The sequence below is a fragment of the Prenolepis imparis genome, unplaced genomic scaffold, assembly GCF_030444845.1.
Source record: "Prenolepis imparis isolate NDT839.2.m4 unplaced genomic scaffold, iyPreImpa1.0 SCAF_11, whole genome shotgun sequence".
NCBI lineage: Eukaryota > Metazoa > Arthropoda > Insecta > Hymenoptera > Formicidae > Prenolepis > Prenolepis imparis.
The window spans coordinates 12183236-12196834 of record NW_028141169.1 but is presented as its reverse complement, the minus strand read 5'-3'; the positions used below and the strand labels follow the sequence as shown (position 1 = coordinate 12196834).

The 13599-nt window shown below is 31.1% G+C and overlaps 2 protein-coding genes across 7 annotated transcripts in view; one reads left to right on the top strand and one right to left on the bottom strand.

Annotated features, from left to right (window-relative positions):
* Cbl (E3 ubiquitin-protein ligase CBL) overlaps positions 1 to 13599 on the top strand; it is a 44040-nt gene that overhangs the window by 20167 nt on the left and 10274 nt on the right. The gene's annotated exons all lie outside the window — the stretch shown is intronic.
* Gtpx1 (glutathione peroxidase-like 1) lies at positions 6899 to 12531 on the bottom strand. Of its 3 annotated transcripts, none has more exons than XM_083049287.1 (6): positions 12423 to 12523; positions 9185 to 9279; positions 8063 to 8162; positions 7861 to 7970; positions 7673 to 7764; positions 6899 to 7338 (listed from the first exon to the last, which is right to left on the bottom strand). In XM_083049287.1, exons 2-6 carry the CDS (start codon positions 9243 to 9245, stop codon positions 7123 to 7125), a joined length of 579 nt encoding a protein of 192 aa, XP_082905413.1. In that variant the 5' UTR covers positions 9246 to 9279; positions 12423 to 12523; the 3' UTR covers positions 6899 to 7122. The 3 variants fall into 3 exon arrangements, with proteins under 3 accessions (XP_082905413.1, XP_082905414.1, XP_082905415.1); XM_083049288.1 differs by having other exon boundaries at positions 9185 to 9276; positions 12423 to 12522; XM_083049289.1 differs by lacking the exon at positions 9185 to 9279 and having other exon boundaries at positions 12423 to 12531.

Genomic DNA, 13599 nt, shown 5'->3' with positions numbered 1-13599 from the left:
TAGGACAAATGCGAATTTAGTTTTCTACTTTTATAAGATGACGCATAAGAACCAAGAAAAAATTGCAAATTTGTCCACGTAGGTGACTTCAAATTTCGCAACTTTTCTGCAAATAAGATACAAAAGACCTTTGTATTCGAAAATTTCCCAAAATATAACGGAAAAGAATTGTTCGATCCCCAGAAGCTGCTATTAAAAAAACTGTCGCAATGCAATGTGTGAAAAAAAAATCTAGTTGATACCCAGGTATCCATACATTGATGCAAAGTAAAAAATTATGCATTGATAGAAGGGTTAAGAGTGTCATCTCTCACTCTTTGGCTTCCTTCTCTCTTTGACCTAGCTGTTTCTAGATTTCGATTTTTTTCGGATAAACAAATCGCTCTTAAGATACGGAATTGTGTGAATCGTGGTTTTGTTTTTTCCTTTTGTTTCAACTTTAACTCTCTCTCTTTCTCCCTCTCTGACGCACACTATACCATTAGATAAGATACCCCAGAATTTTCTCGACCTTAACTTTAATCGAGATATCCCGTTGTCAACGTAAGTTCGGGGAGAGTAATAAATCTAACTCTCGCGGGATCTTCACATAGATAGATCAGATCGAGAGATACGCTTATATATATATATATATATATATATATATATATATATATAACTCAATTTACATTTGACGCATACATAAGTACACAGAGAATTTTCTCTTAGAATTTATCCTGATAATCGTGGGACAATATGGTACGGAAAGAATTTTACGAGAATTTCTCTGATTAATAATATCTATCACAATAAAATATAAAACATGTTTGATCAATTTTACTAAGCTGCATAGTAATATATTTATATTTTATTGTAATAGATATTATTATTTTTATTGTGATAAATATTAATCAAAGAAATTCTTTCCATACCATATTGTCCCACGATTACCATGATTTTCAGGGTAAATTCTAAAAGAAAATTCTCTCTGTGTATACAAGAGACCAGAGATGCCACACAGAAAAAAAAGTAATTCTTGTTTTGAAAATAACCTTAGTTTCAACAAGGTTATCTTGAAATGAAATTATATTGCGTTAAACAAAGAAAACTTGCTTGAATGAAGCAATTTTATATAGTTCAATCAAGAAAAATATATTCTTATTGTTTAAGAATAATTTTCTTGAATAAAAGAGAAAAAATGTTGGATAGAAAATAATATATTTCAATAATATATTTTTTCAAATTGTATTCTTCAGGTGAGAATTATAATATTGAAATAAGTCGGTAATATTGTTGAAATTTAAGATTATTAAATTCTTATGAGAAGATTATAAACTGTTGCGTATATATGAAACAATGAACGCCTTAGATTGAGTATATATAAGTTTTCATTTGACACTTCTTTTTTTCTGTGCAGATTGCAGACAAAACAGCCTATTCCCTCCACCGGTTGTAAACTGGCTGTTTCGTCTGCAATCTGGCATCTCCAAGAGACCCTCGCTATTTTTTCTTCTTTTTAAATCGCGATGACATTTGCACATCCGACGAGCGGAAATGTCAGAGCGGAAATATCCCGTCGCCGTTCAGTACAAAACCCTGATAAACCGTAGGTTTTAACTAACTTTAACACGGTGACGTCGCGTCTGGAGGGTAAAAGGGGGGTTTAGGGGGGGACAAACGCGTGTCGCAGGGAGGTTCATGTATAGAGAACCTTTTGAACGGTCGCAGCATTCTTGGAACGTAGATAATTCCGCTGACATTTTCCACGGAATGTGTATTTTTACCGCGCATTGCGTAATTGCATATCTGAACGGAGAGATATCTTACGCGAGAGAGGGATGTGTGTCGAAGCTGGGGGGGGGGGGGCGGAGGGGGGCGGAAAACCCGTCTCGACGTGGGCGGAAAAGGGTTAAGGGTTGAAATTAGATGCCTTTGACGGTTGAACTTTGTTGATAATCAATCGCACGGGACGATGAGTGACGTGTTCCTGGAACCAGGTGCGTCACCCTCCCCCCAGGGGCAGGAAAAGCGTAACGTTCCGTTAATATTGACAACGTCAACAGCACGAGTTGCTTAAAGAGCTCTGCCATAAACGGCAATTCGCAGGGGGGCTATTTTACGTCATCGTTATCGATCAATCTCGCTCTTCTTACGTGTTTCTTCGCTTCGGTGTAAAAAAAAATAACTGGTGAATTAAAACGAATTAATTGGGAATTTTTTGAGAATAGATACGAGTGAAGAGTATCGCTTTTCACATTTTATATGCATTTAGTATTTTGTAAAAAATGGGGGATCAATTTTATACTCGATTCTCGTTGACATTTTTTTTTTTTTTTTACTTTGAAGCTCGTAAAGGGTAATTGGGAATTGAAAGAATACAAAAAGAGTCTTAATTAAATATATTATTGTCTTCTTTCTCTCTCAACCACGATTGACATTTAGTTGAACGATACTGTAATTAAGATTCCGAGAGGATGTCAGATAATTGAACTTCGATTCATATAATTCGAAGAGAAAATACGCTGGATCTCTCTCTCATTGACATTTCTCGGAAATGACGTAAGCCGTGTCTCTCTCTCTCTCTCTTCGCGTGCTGTCATTTATTTATATAAAAAAGAAAAAACCCGTTACGGTCACTTATAAACGTTCCTGTCAATATTCCTATAACTACTTCTACTCTCGAGCCATCGTTTTTTTTTTTTCCTGAAATCGATATCTCGACATGGAGAAAAATTAATCTATCACGCTTTACGAGAATCTGTATATACGACCTGATCTTTATGTCAAGTTTCTCAACCTTCAAAGGTCTCCCCGGTGACATATCGGTGTTTCCCATAAAAATGCGCTCTTGGGGAGATCTTTCTTTATATCTCGACGTTATATCATCTCACGTGTCCCGACGAGAGAATAATATAATTGATTGTTGAGATATACGCGGGGGTTTTTCGCGGAGGAAATTGTTTTCGCGGAGGAGAAATTAAGTGAAAATTGTCTCTTCAAGATAAGACAAGATGGAATTATCCATCGTTTATGTAAGAGAATCTCGAGTTAAGTAACTTATTGTAAGTAGCGCGCCATTTTTGTACGGAGAAATTTATGCGCAAGCGTGTCGAATAATCGAAGTAAATTCCTCGAAATTTTATTGCATCGTCTTTTAATAGGTACACTAATATTTCTGCTTACAATTTTGTTTGATCGAAGATTCTAGTAGATTGCGTTTTCCTTTTTATAACTCCGAGGATGTTTACTATATCTCGGTATCGATTAATAATCCCAAGGGAAATTAAAAATGTTCCTTGTATTAAAAAAAAAAAAAAAAAAACACTTACATCCCACGTCGCAAATTATGGAAATTCGATTAAACGTGGAAATAATTTTATCTTGTCTTAAAAAATTATTATTAAAAAAATCTAAAATTAAAATTATTGTGAAAAACATTATTTAAGAAATTAGAATTCAAAATTATTATCCTAAGTAGAACAGAAACGTCAAAATAATGTCAATTTGACTTTCTGTTCTACTTGGGATTAGAAATATCTCTCTTTGAAACAATTATTTTATCTTGAAAAATTATTATTAAAAGAATTAAAATTACTAAAAAAACAAAATTAAAATTATTATTAAAAAATGATCTCTCCTTCTTTGAAAAATTATATTATCTTCCTTTTCGCAAATTGTAGAGAATATCCCAATATACCCGAGTTTCGAGACACATTCGCGAAAGATCGCTCATTCTCTCTCTTCCCCTCTCCCTTCGACCGCGATCGCAGAATTATCCCCCCGAGGAGAAACGAAACGTCACGTTGGAGGAGACGACGTTGGAAAAGCGATGTTCTATGAATGGAGGCGAGCCTTGGATCAGTCGGCGAGGCAAGGACGACTAATTATAGCGTTAGTATCTCTCCCTCCCTCTCTCTCTCTCTCTTTCAACTTGGTTTTGTTACATTAACCATGTGCACCGACCGTCCGCGCATATACGAGCACACACGTACGTACACGCAGACGCGCGCGCACGTGTATTATGGAACGCTTATGTTAGTACGCCCCGAGAGATTATGGTCCGACGATGGAGGACATGACCCATTTTGATCGTCGTCGTCGTCGACGACGTCGTCGACGACGTCGCCAATCCGGCGTCGGCGCGGGGATGCGAATTCAGGACGTGCGTCACGCTTACCCTTGTGCCGCTCTATCTGTCGACACCTGGCATTTCGCACAAATTACGTGTCCACGGATAATTATTTGCGAATGATTGTCCAACGGATGAACCGAATGCGAGCGAGATCTGTTACGGACTTTTCCACAGGGACGTTATTTCGAGGATTTTAACGATGGAGATAGAGGATAATTATGACATATGTATAGAAAATGGGAAATAATAATTTGTTTATTAAATTTGTGGAATATTATTAGTTTCGAAATCTCTGTCGAGATTCTTCTCTGTCAATGCATAAAGTTTCTCCTTCTAAATAATAAATTATATATCGTATATAATATAATAATGATATATAATATATAATAATGTAAAATATATATAATAATAATGATTAATGATATATATATATATATATATACATATATATAATAATGTAAAATAAATTTTCCTGCTGGGCATCGAACAGTCTTTCCCATAATATTTTAGGAACTTTTTGAATACAAAGCCCTTTGTATTTTGTTTCGAGCGGATAAAACATTTTTGATAAATTGCTTTGGATACCCAGGTGTCGGTTCATTGACAGAAAAGTTAGAGATAATAAAATTTTATCAAATAATCACGAATAATCTCCGAGAAAAACTATTATTACTTTGGAATTTAAAACAAAAGAAAAATAAATAAATAAATAAATTTATTATATATTATAATATATATTATAATAATTTATAATTTATAAGGAAAAAAAATTAATTCCAAACAACAGAGAGAAATTTCCGACACATTTTAAACGTTTAAAATTGCTTTGAGTAACCAGATACTTGTTCATTGACAAAAGGATTATGAAAACAGTGAACTTTTATTAAATAATCTCTGCTTAATTTGTATGAAAAAAATACTCCATTTTTAATCGCGAGAAACTAATATTGCTTCGGCATTCGAAACAAAAATAAATAGATAACTTTACAAAGAAAATAATGAATCCCAAATAAAAGAGATAAAGTTCCAATACATTTTTAACATTTAAAAATCTGCTTTGGAAACCCGTTCCTTGACAGAAGGTTAAGGAGACAATAAAATTTCATTAATTAATCGCGTTTAATCTCCAAGAAGCTTAGCTTGTGTAAAAAATCCTCAGTTTTTAATCGCAAGAAATTATTATTGCTTCGGCATATAAAACATATAAATAAATAAATTTACGAAGAAAAAAAAATAAATAAAAATAAAACAAAAGAGATAAATTTATAAATTGGTTCGAAAAATCTGCTCGTACATTAAAAAGATAGCGTGTACCGAATTATCTCTCGTTAAAATAGAATGGTTAAAGGGTTATCGGCAAAAAGGAACGACAAAGTATAGTGAGTCGCATCTCTCGAAATTGAAACACATTGAAAGATATATTTACATTGATAGATGCGATGTCTGCATCTCTGTCTCTTGGTCTCTTTTTAAGGCGATCCAACGATAATAAATTGCCCTGCGCGTTAACGACCGGCGCTTGTAAAAAGAAAGAAACAAAAAAAAAGAAGAAGAGTACAATTAAGCGAAAAGTGTAGTGTGTCGTCTCTCGTAAACAGACAAGATCGCGGAATAAACGTAAAACGCCGCGCGTGAAAGTGACCTCGTCAAGCGCGCTAATTATCGCGATGGAAGAGAGGAGGTGGGCGTGTTTTACACACAGGCGAGTGAAATTACGTTCATATATGTCCCCGTGTATCCTCCATTGTGCGGAGAAGTTGAAACAAACGCACCGCTTACGTCCGTCCGGAGGATGATGCGTCAGCTTTGGAGCTTCCCCAATTAATTGATGACATTTTCTAGGTCTTTCCAGTGCACACTTTAATCGAATTGAAACGATCGATTTAACCTTAATAAAGTATCGATTTAACCTTTTGTTACGTACTCAGTCACAGTTCAATTTTCACGTGTGATTCGAGACAATTTGATAGATCAGAATTTAATTTTTAGAATAGTAATAAATACGATTAATTTTGTTTACATTGATTCTTGTGAACGAAAGAGTGTAGAATTTAACAGGACAGTTCTCAAAAGTTCTGTACAATTATACAATTGCTTTATCATTTTGTTTTTTTTTTTTATGATTATACAAGTTGGAGTTATTTTGATTGGATTAAAATTTATTACATCTTAATAGTAAAAAGAAGAAAGCTGAAAACCGATTGTGACAAATGTCTTTTTAATTTTGCTTTCCTTATGCTTGATATTGATCAAAATATAACAATTTACATTATTATATTTATATTTTTAATTAATTATATTTTTCAAATATAATTTATAATTTGCAAAGAAATCGTGTATAGGGTCTTGAACAAATCTGTGCCGATATGAATAAACACATTTTTATTCTTCTGCTACGATATATCACAAACTAATCTTGTGTTACATAAGATATTTCTAATTCAAAGATAATTGTGTGTCATCTTATTGTTAGTGCAAACGTTATATCAAAGTAACAATTTTATAGATACAAATTGATACAATTGTTGATGTTAAACTCTGTTGTAAAAAGTAGAAAGCAAAGAAGCGAGAAATTAATATCAATAATTTAAATAGTTTCTGCAATAAAAATAAAGATAATAATATTCACATTAGTTTTGAAATAAAATACATGAATATACGAGACGGAATGTGCAAATATAAAATATTAATTTCCAGACATAATTCTCGCGTACATTTATATTATTACATCGTGCTATTAAAATACTAAAATACATTAAATAGTAATAGAGCTTGAAGAATTTAAAAATATTTTATCGTATACACATATATCGCAAAGAAATAAAAAATAAAAAACTTTTCATATTGTATCGCGGAATCTACAAATTGTGAATTTCATATTTCGTGTCTGCACGATAAAGAGAGAATATTGATTTTAGAAAGTTATATAAAAAAAAAGAGAGAGAGAGAGAGAGAGAGAGAGAGAGAGAGAGAGAGAGAGAGAGAGAGAGAGAGAGAGAGAGAGAGATGATTCAAAAATATTTCTCGAGAGAATCCTTCATCTTGTGCGGATCCACGTTAGGCCCGTGTCTTTCGACGACCTTGCCCTGTTTGTCGACGATAAACTTGGTGAAGTTCCACTTTATGAAGTTACCGAATAGGCCACCCTGCTCTTTTTTCAGATATGACCAGAGAGGATGCGCATTATCTCCGTTCACGTCGATTTTCTCGAACAAATCAAATTTCACCTGCGAAAGATGTATAAAAAACACAAACTTAGAAGTTTATTTGTTAAAGAAAAAAAAAAAGATTGTTCACGCATTTGCATTATAAATTATCATTATTGCTCTCGTTAGTCACAAGAAAACCTCGCGAAAAAAAAATTTTTTTTCAAAATTTTATCAATGTAGTAAAATAAAAAAATTTCTAAATTCATCCATTTATCCCCTCTACATGTGAAGTTTCATCCAAATCAGAATTTTCGAGTTCACGTGATTCCTTTGCCAGTACATAAATTTAATAGTTAGATATATCCGTGAAAAAAGAAGGTAAGAAATAAAAAAAAAGATCGAATAGACTTACTTTCTGACGATCGGCGAAACTGCAAATGTCCTCGGCGGTTCCCGGTTCTTGTCCATTGAATTGATTACAGGGAAACGCCAGAATTCGCAAGCCTGCGTAGAATAAAACAAGGATATTTGTACAGTTTGTTATAGAAACACTTGGAATTAGGTTTTTTCGTGACTTTCGCAATATCGCGGGGATTTTACCTTTAGATTCGCCGTATTCGTCGTACAATTCATTGAGTTCCTTGTAATTCGTAGGTGTAAGGCCGCATTTCGAAGCGACATTTACGATCAGACACACGTGGCCTTCATATCTGAATGTGAACAGATGCTTTATTATATCCTTTTGACAAGAGAGACACATATATGCATACAATATCGACGATACGGCCGGGTTTATGCTTACTTGGACAGAGGAACCTCCTCTCCCCTGATGGAATTGGCCGTGAAATCGTAAATCGATGTGGCCGATTTGTAATCCTTGTTTCCGCTCATCGCTGCTACAACTGCAAGAGTTGAATTTCTTTTATTTTAGTCGCAACTCAAAATGTTGTAAAAAAGTTAGTCTGTGTTTTTCAAATTAAAAAATAGCAAACACTCCGAATCTATACACTTTTGGACTGGATATTAACTCTTGTGTCAATGAACCTAGTATCTTGATTACCCAAAGTATCTTTAAATGTGTCAGAAATCTCCTAAAATGTAACTGGAAAGAATGTTCGATATCCTGCTATAAAATATTGTCTGTTTCATCTGAAAAATTGTCTTTCATCTGAGAAAGGTGAAAAATTCTGCATTGACAGAAGAGTTAAAACGTCATAAATTTTGGCGTCATTAAATATTCGATTCTGATTAGATCCTGGTGATTATATATGTTAAAAGAATGTCGCGCGTTTGTTTGATAAAACAGTATAATATTTTTAACATGCACGTGTGACAATCGCTTTCGAGACATATCGCAATTATTTTCACGCAGGAGGAGGCTGTGAAGCGAATAAAATTACGATCCATGATGATTGCTAATGTCTTTTTAATTACGAACAATGAAAATGAATATAATAATAACGAAAGCGTGTAATATTGATGCTCCAAATTATCGCGATTTTATATTATTATTGCACAGAGATTCAATCGGATCAAACGCGAGGTTCCTATAATATATGTGTAGCAAAAAATTCGACGAAATTCTTTCCCAAATAAATAATTGATGGAGATTTTTTTTATCCTCACTTTATGCTCCTTTTATGAAAACGATTACGAATCGTTTCGACTGCAATTGGCATTATTTAATAATCGACAGATTAATAAATTTTAATAATAATAATAATTAATAATAATAATGATAATAATATATAATATTAATAAAAATAATAATATATAATATTAATAAAAATAACAATAATAATAATATTAATAATAATTTAATATTTTTTATTTTATTAATAAATATTAATGCTAGGTGAGAAAATAAAGACAAGAAAGAGAAGGGGGCAGAGGGGGGGAGGGGGATAATTATCAAATTACGTGCCTGCGAAATTTCGAACTAGGAGCGTAAATCCTGCGGGTAGTATGAATTTTATAATGCTCATTTCCGGTTGGTGTGTTTCCCCTTTCCTGAAACTGCTGATATAACATTCTATATAATATTGTAGAGTGAGTTCTACGACTTTTTCGCGCGAAAGTAACGTGAAATATTCAAGAGAAATATCTTTCGCGATAACTCACTTTTTTCCTCATCGACATTCCGTCTATAAATGTTTATTTATTATATTCTGTCCCAATACTTGCACTAATTCGTTGAAAAACGATCGTCAACGATTTTATTATTAAATAGCGTGGACTATTTTGCAAGCAAGAAAAAGATATATAATAATTGACTTATTATGATGAGTTATTTATTTATGGAAACAATGACGTCAATTTTTTAGAACGTTTAAGGAAAAAAAACATTTTAATTATATCACGATAAAAAAATATAAAGAGAATATAAAAGAGTATAAAATGTGAAAAGAGAGAAAGAATTGTGCAAATAATACAAGAAATTCCAGTGTCTTCTATATATTTTTTAAAAATATTTCCATCATAAGATTTATAAATCGGTAGAGAAGATATATTAAGTTTGCTTAATGTTCTCTTTATTCGACGATTAAGGCTCCTGGGTGCTCATCGCGGCCATATTGGATTGTGACGTCAGAGGCGAGAAAGGACACGCTGAAAATTCTTAGATGCCATTTTTTAATGAAAAGATATTTCGATTAAACAGCACTTCAGATGGCTTTAGCACACTCTTAAAAACCCCCGAAAACTATCATTTTCCCTTTATAATCAATCAACATCTGTAAAATGATCGAGATATCAGACTTTGACATGCGGAATGACTGCGCATGTGCAAAGACCAGACGGACTGGGCTTCATAATATTACATTTTACAGCTGTTGATTAATTATAAAGGGGAAAGGATAGTTTTCGGGGTTTTTTAAGAGTGTGCTAAAGCCATCTGAAGTGCTGTTTCATCGAAATATTTTTTTATTTCGAAATGGCATCTAAGAAATTTTAGCGTGTGTTTTCTCGCCTCTGACGTCACGATTTCGACATGGTCAGAAAGGAGCCAGGAGCCTTAAATCGAATGATTTATGATGCAATAATTCTTAAACGGAAAATCACATCTAGCAATTGAGCGATCGATTCATTCGATTCTAAAAAAAAACATATAAACAATAACGAATAGTAAAACGATTCAAACAGTCACGCGAGAATTGTGAATGAAAAGTGATGACTATGCGATTCCGTTGTATGTAAAATAAGACACAAAAGGCTAAATTGACGGGACAGAATATTGAATATCGGAGATCCCCGATTTGTCATCCAATCAATTTGCAGTGGGAAGATTCTATGTATACTTATTATACATATACATATATATTCTATAAGTTTTTTTAATGATCTCTTAAAAAAATATTATTTAAAAATTATTTTTTATTTACTTACTTATAAATTTAATTACTTATTTAATTATATATTTAACTACTTATTTAATTACTTATATATTTCATGTCCTAGTATGATTTTATATATAAATACATATTTATATATAAAATAATAGAGAAAGATGTTTTCTCTTTTTCTTTTAATATAAAGAAGTATACAGTAAATATTAGAAGAAGGATACGATAATCAACAAGACAAAGAGATACGCCTACTTTTCATCAAATAAGTAGAGTGCTCTTTATTGATACTGATATAAACTTGATCTCTTAGCTAGTTTTTACTCAATTTTACTCAGAAATCTAGAGTTTGTGCATTCGCTGCTAATTTATATATAAATCAACTCGGTTGATCGAGAATTCTTTAAGTTTTTTTATCTGTGATTTTCTTTCGCAAATTATCTGTTGTAAAATTTAAATATAACATGATAATAGTAAAGTATCTTTTTTAACAATATTAAATTATTCTCTATATGTGTTTGTATGTTTCTGAATCTATTTCATTTTTCTTTTTTTAATCGTGATCTTTACTATATTTTTGTAATTTTTTCAGTGTCAGCTTTTTAAGGAACGAATTTCTCAGACCTCAATTTTGATTCGTTTTTAAAGCAGATTAGATTTATTGAAATGTTTGATCGATATTATCAAAATTGTAATACAATCTGAGAGGTTCAATCTTTGGCAAACATTTTGGTAATATATGATAAATATTTTAATAAATATTTGTGGATGTATAAAATTTTATTTCAAATATTTAGCTAAGGATTGAAAAATTTGGTGTATTTTTTCTTTATTAGAATTTAAAAAAGTGCTAGATTTTTTATCGTAAAAAGATTTTCTGCTTATTTATTGTTAGGTCTAATTGTAAGCGATACTTTTCCATCGCATAGATAACAAAAACGCTCGATTAACCCTTCTGTCAATTCTTTTCATCAATGTATCCGGGTATCAACTGCGTATTTTTAACACTGCATTGCGACAATTTTTTAATTATAATTTTTATATTATTTTTTATATTATTTTATATTATTTTCTATATAATTTATTATTTATTATATTATTTTTTATATTATAATTTATTATATTATTTTTTATAGAAATTTTTATATTTTTTTTTATATTTTTATATTAAAAAAAATTTTTTAATAATTTTTTTTACAATTCTTCTTTATTTTTTAAATAGGCAATCTTTCCCGTTATATTTAGGAGATTTCCGAATACAAAGGCTTTTGTTTCTGGCGGAGAAAAAAATTCCGAGACATTTTTGACATTTAAAGCTGTCTTAGGTAGTTTTTTTTTTTTTTTTTCCTGTCTTAGGTAGTTCATTGATAGAAGGGTTAACGACGGCTCTATTCTTCTCAATGAACGATTCCGTGAGTTCCGACGTGTCTATGCGGCCGTCGAGAAGCCTGCAATCGATAGCCATCTATCGTGCGCCGGTCGTAACCTTACGGAGGTAACCTTACACCTAACGGAGGTCCGCGATCAGCTGACGAGTGCTTTTCTACGCTTTTCTAACTGCGAAATACTTTTTTATCACCTTTTTCGAAATACGCGACGAAATATATTTAAATGGTCAGTTTCCTCGTCATTAAAATGGGAGAATCATGTCTCGTCATGTCTCGTGTCAAGTAAGGCGCAGTAAAAGGCGATCCTATATTACGTATATCTGTACACAATCCGTTTAATTGAGGTATATATCTCAGATCTTGCGATCTCCGTTGTAATAATTCGCGTGAAATGATCGAGTTCTTAATACACGCTTAATCGCTTCCAACTTACCGTTGAAAAGTACTCGATTAAATGCAGTTAAAACAATTCAGGAAATTACGCGACCCGAACACTGGCAGCTGCCGTCCCGTACTGTCGCAAGTCATCCCAATAACGCGACACGACCTTTAGCGCGCATGCGCAATGATTTCCAACGCTCAAGGTTCGGATCGAAACGTTGGGCGAAATGATGTAACTTTAAATTACTATGATTTTTTAAAAATTTATATTGATTTATTATTAATTATTATATTATATTTATTATTATTATTTTTATTATTATTTATTATTATTATTTTATTATTATTTATATTAGAAATATTATATACATTTATAAATTATATTATAAATTATAATTATATATATATATATATATTATATATTATGTAATATATAATAATTATATACTACATATATATAATAATTATATATTTTATGTTTTATTTAATTATAATTCTATTTAGTTACATATAAAAAAAATCATAACTATTACTATATATTATTATTATTATGCATTATATATTTTATATATAATATATATAATTATAAAATATAATTTGTGTATGAAGAGAAAGTTTTCTTTATATATATATATATATATATAAACACGCAAGTTTATCTTACAATATTAATTTTTTATAATGAATTTTCTGATGAATTTTGAAAACAAATTTTGCCAAAGCAAAGATTGATAAAAATTGTTATTTATTTATGCAAAAATTTTGAATTTCTTAATTATCTTTAATAGGGTATTATCTTTTTTATTTATCTAAAAAAGATTCAAATTTTTTAAATTTAAATTTAAATTTTTTAAATTAAAATTCTCTTGAGTTGAAATAAAATCTTAATTAAGACTACTTTGTACATGTGTTGAGTTATAATATCACATATTATACATATGAATCTAATTTAGAATGGAAGATTTCAATTTCTTTAATACTATTTTTAATATTATCATTTTTCGTTTAATTATCAGACTCAAATTAAAATTCTCTTGAGTTGAAATAAAACCATAATTAAGACACTTTGTACATTATTAATAACACATATATGCATATAAATCTGAGATTTGAAATGAAAAATGATATAAACTGCTCATTTCTCTCTAAATATTGTAAGCATTTTTTATATACTTTTAAGAATTATATTCGTTAATCAAACACGTTTTGTTATAAAAAAAAAGAACATT

Bases quoted from the DNA above. Each gene is read 5' to 3' on its own strand.
- Gtpx1 (XM_083049287.1), bottom strand. From the start codon at position 9,245: ATGAGCATTATAAAATTCATACTACCCGCAGGATTTACGCTCCTAGTT. The intron at 8,163-9,184 runs GCACGTAATTTG...CAACTCTTGCAG, and splicing joins CCTAGTTCGAAATTTCGCAG to TTGTAGCAGCGATGAGCGGA. The intron at 7,765-7,860 runs GTAAAATCCCCG...TATTCTACGCAG, and splicing joins CGAATACGGCGAATCTAAAG to GCTTGCGAATTCTGGCGTTT.